The sequence below is a fragment of the Helobdella robusta genome (assembly GCF_000326865.2).
Source record: "Helobdella robusta unplaced genomic scaffold HELROscaffold_11, whole genome shotgun sequence".
Classification (NCBI taxonomy): Eukaryota; Metazoa; Annelida; class Clitellata; order Rhynchobdellida; family Glossiphoniidae; genus Helobdella; species Helobdella robusta.
Window position 1 is genome coordinate 881,431 of NW_008703617.1, and position 4,600 is coordinate 886,030.

General features: G+C 33.3%; 1 protein-coding gene across 1 annotated transcript; it reads right to left on the minus strand.

Moving 5' to 3' along the window:
* Positions 1 to 2,940: 2,940 nt before the first annotated feature.
* On the minus strand, positions 2,941 to 4,214 carry HELRODRAFT_134854 (hypothetical protein; the record flags this gene model as incomplete). The annotated part of the gene is made up of 5 exons (XM_009012654.1): positions 2,941 to 3,030; positions 3,084 to 3,248; positions 3,393 to 3,554; positions 3,902 to 4,051; positions 4,152 to 4,214. Coding segments are annotated over 5 exons (630 nt in total), but the record flags the coding sequence as incomplete, so codon positions are not given.
* Between the last annotated feature and the right edge of the window lie 386 nt (positions 4,215 to 4,600).

Consider the following 4,600-nt stretch of genomic DNA (forward strand, 5'->3'; position numbering starts at 1 on the left):
TCGCCATAACCATCATCATATCCATCATCATCACCATCATCATTTTCATCATCATCTTCTTCTTTAGATAAGTATGCTTCGTATATCGTTCAGATTAATTAAGCTGGAGCTAGCCACCAAGCACCGATCACTTCAAAGAAATTTAGAGGTGTTTATACACACACACACACACACACACACACACACACACACACACACACACACACACACGTGCAAATTCATAACTGGATGCACTTAGACTAACTCGTGTTGTTGTATTGTTATTAACATACCTGTAAACATACATATAATAAGGCAGTTTCTTTTGTTTGTTGTTATCATTACACACGCACACACGCACGCACACACACACATATTTTTATTTATTTATATATAATTTTTAGGACTGTTTTTAATAAGGTTTGATATTTTTATTCAATTTTTTGTAGTGATAAAATTATTAGTTATTATTAATAATGATAATAATAATAATTATTATTATTACTGTTAATGTTGTTGTTGTTTTTGTTGTTGTTGTTTCTGTTGTTGTTGTTTCTGTTGTTGTTGTTTCTGTTGTTGTTGGTGTTGTCTATCAAACCTGGTGATAAATTTGAATGATTTTTTGTTAAATTGTCTTTTTGGTAATTATGCCAATGACGTCATTCTCATTGTCATTCATTTCGACTGATGGTTTATTTATCCGTTCATTCACCTATTCTTTCATTTATTCATACATTTATTCATTCATCATTCATTCATTCATTCATTCATACATACACACATCGTTCTTATTTTGATTGACTGATTGATTGAATCTCGCATAATCAACAAAGTTTATATTCGGCCATTCATTCATTCCCTCATTCATTCATTCATTCAATCATTCATTCAATCATTCATTCACTCATTCATCCATTCACTCTTTAAAAATTTTTCAATATTTTCCTAACATAACAGTTACTCATCGTCACTATTCATTATATTTGCATCATCGTCATCATCACCATTTTGAATTAATAATAATAATAATAATAACAATATTATTATTATATTATTATTATTATCTGTTATTATTAATATTTATATTCATCACTATCATGTTACGTTACGTGTATTTCATTACTGTAAAATATTGTATTATATATATATATATATATAGCACTTGTATTTACTAATTAATGTTTCTAACTTATCTCGAGTGAGTGAATTTAACATAAATAAATAAATAATAAAATAATAATTATTATTATTATAATAATAAAGGAATTTGTTGTGTTCGCTTTCTTAATTATAGCATAATTAATCACTATCATAGCTTCTTTGTGTGGTTTCCACCACCGTGACCTTTGACCTGTCAGCTTTTTTCTACTTCCGGTTTTTCTCTAACGGTGCTGTGACGTCATTATTAGCGTTAATATTTTTTCTATTGTTGTAGCAATTGTTGTTGTTGTTGTTGATGTTGTGGTTAGTGTTGATATTGTTGTTGTTATGATTAGTATAGCCTTCACATCTCACTAATAGCTTGTTGAAACGTTCAAGCAACATATTTCTTTTCTCCTCTTCATCATCATCATCATCATTATTATCATTATTGTTGTTATTATTATTATTATTATCGTTATTATTATTATTAGTTGTAGTTGTAGTAGTAGTTGTTGTAGTAGTTGTAGTAGTATTCTTTTTTCTTTGATGACGTCGTTTCTCTTCATGACGATGTTGATGTTGTTGATGTTGTTGTTGTTGTTGTTGTTGTTGATGTTGTTGCTGATGTTGTTGTTGCTGATGTTGTTGTTGCTGATGTTGTTGTTGTTGTTCACTTGCAAACAGCTGTTTTGCTATCAGTATGAACGCATGTATGAAATCTCTCATCGTGAAATCTGGTAATAATAATAATAATTATAATAATAATAGAAATAATAATATAAAGTTAACATTGGTAATAATAGTAATAATAAAATAATAAAAATAATTACGTAGTTGTCGCTGGCTGTCGCCGTTGTGGTTACTACCACTACTGCTGCTACTAGCACTACTACTAGCACTGTTATAACTACTATTGCTACTACTACTATAACTATTACTACTGCTGCTGCTGCTGATGATAATGCCGCGACTACTACTACTACTTTTTCTGGTAGTTTCTAAGAAGATCAAATCCAGCATGGCTGACGAGACACCATTGAATGTTAGGTGACATTTTCTGTATGTACGTATGTGTGTATTTGTGTTTGTATGTGTTGTTGTGTTGGCGTGTGTGTATGTGTTTATTTATTGATATATGTGTGTGCCAACAGCAACAACAAAAACCTCGTGAAGGCCTTAAAAGCTACAGAATTCATTTTCCTATTCTCCGTGCACCCTAAATTAGCGAAATATACATCGGCCGCTCTGTTTATAATAAGAAAATTTTCATAAGGGTCTTTAGGGGTGTCTAAGGGGTAGATTTTTTCGAGACTGTTATAACCCCTGTGGTTAGAATCTTTGAAGATTTTTATTTCATCGATCGGGGAGTAGTTTGGAAGAGTCCACTGCGATGTTGAAGGGATGGTCAGGCGTGGGTTTGTATTGATGACGTCGTTGTTGTTGTTGATGTTGTTGCTGTTGCTGTTGATGTTGTTGTTGTGATATTTGTTGTTTGAAGTAGTTGTTACAGTTGAAGATAAGCTGGCTGGGGCACTATGTGATCTTATTCGGAGTAATTATTTTAATAATGTTAATATGAATAAAATTTTGATAAATTATGTTTTAACATTATTTTATTGCAGAAGTAATTGAAACTTATCCTACTTCAATTTATACTTCGGAGCAATAAGGAGCAAGGTATCCATAACTAGACATCTAAGTATATTATAAAACATTTTTTAATTTCTCTTGTCGTCATCATGATCATCAACATAACCTTTTGATCTGTTCATCGACAGGGCTAGTAATATTCTTGTGACCTTTGACCTCATGTTGACCTTCAAAATCTAGCCTCAAACTTGGACTCGAGTTGACCTCGAGTAAGATTGGCGCCCCGTCACTGTCCAACAATATGTCGAAACCCAGGATCTGATGAGGTTATTATTATTATTATTATTTATTATTATTATTTTCAAAGCAACCTGAAAACAGGAAATGGTTTTATTTTTGTCGCTAGCCGGCAGACAGCTCCTAAACTCAGACTTGAGGTCTGGAGCAATGGCGATCAATGTTTTGATGACGAGGTCTTTGATTTTCCTCTTGATGACGTCAACATCATAGCCTTGGAATCTTATCTGTTTCATTACCTGGTTGTTCGTTCGTTCATCCATTCGATCATTCATTCATTTATGAATTAATTAATGAATTATTTAATTAATTAATTCATTCATTTATTAATTCGTTCGTTCGTTCGTTCATTCATTCATTCATTCACACATCCACCCACTAACATTGGATAGAGACCTTTTAGAGCCATCTTGGGATGATTCCGTATGTATGTAGTATTTACTTTTCTTGTTCAGAGAATAGTTGGTTAGGTGAATGTAGGGATTTCCAATGTTTTTTGACGTAGGGGCTTTATAGGGCTGAGTGCAAAACCTCGCTAGACCATCCTGTCGTTTGTTTGTTTGTTCGTTCGTTCGTTCGTTTGTACGTTCGTTCGTACGTTCGTTTGTTCGTATGCACGCTCAATCACAGCATTATACTTGCTTGGCTTATGACAGCTTTCGAGTTTGAGACAGAGGGTATTCGAACGAGGTCATAGCGTAGTGGCGAGCACTTCTAAGACATGCACTTCTACCGTCTGAGCTAACTCGTTGCTCTTGCTTACGCTGATGATGTTGTTGCTGATTTTACATGAGTAGGTTATCTTTGCTCTGTGGCAGCAGAAGCAGCTACAACAGCGACAACAACAACGACGACAACAACTACAATTACAACAACAACAACAGCAGTTAACCTTTGACATGTAAATGGTAAGCGGTTCTATACTGGTCAGAACGACGTACAGCCTCAGATCGAACTTCAATCCATCAATCAACATCGGATTAGCTACGTATTCTTGTATTAAGTGTCTTTTGTTAGCCTCTAATATATAATCTTTGGGATCCTGATTATGATGACGATCATTGTTATGATGATGATAATGATGTCGATGATGATGATAGGAATAATAAAAATTATAAGTAGTATAATTATTTAAATTTGACCTTGATGATATAAATTCCTTCGCCCTGAGAACCTTCATCCGGTTTGACGATATATACTGTCTTTGGTAACTCTTTTTGATAATTAGGATTATGATTGTTGTTGTTGTTGTGGTCACCGATGTGATGGTTTTTTTCGTTGTAGAAACTATTTGATTTGGTAAATTCGTATTTTAATCTACTCAGTTTGTCGAAATTGTTAACCTTGTTGATGTTGTTTTTGTTGATGTCAGTAATGTTAAACTTGCTATTGATGTGCCTCAGTTTATATTTGTTGTTGATGCTATTGTTGTTGTTGTTGCTGTTGTTGTTGTTGTGGCTGATGTTGTTGTTTGTTAATGGCAGTTCCTGAAGTGAAATGGACTTTGTATTTATCATTGGGAAACGCGATTTTAGCTTTATAATGTGTGTCGCTGTTGTTGTTGCTGTTTCTGTTGATGATGTTGTTGTTG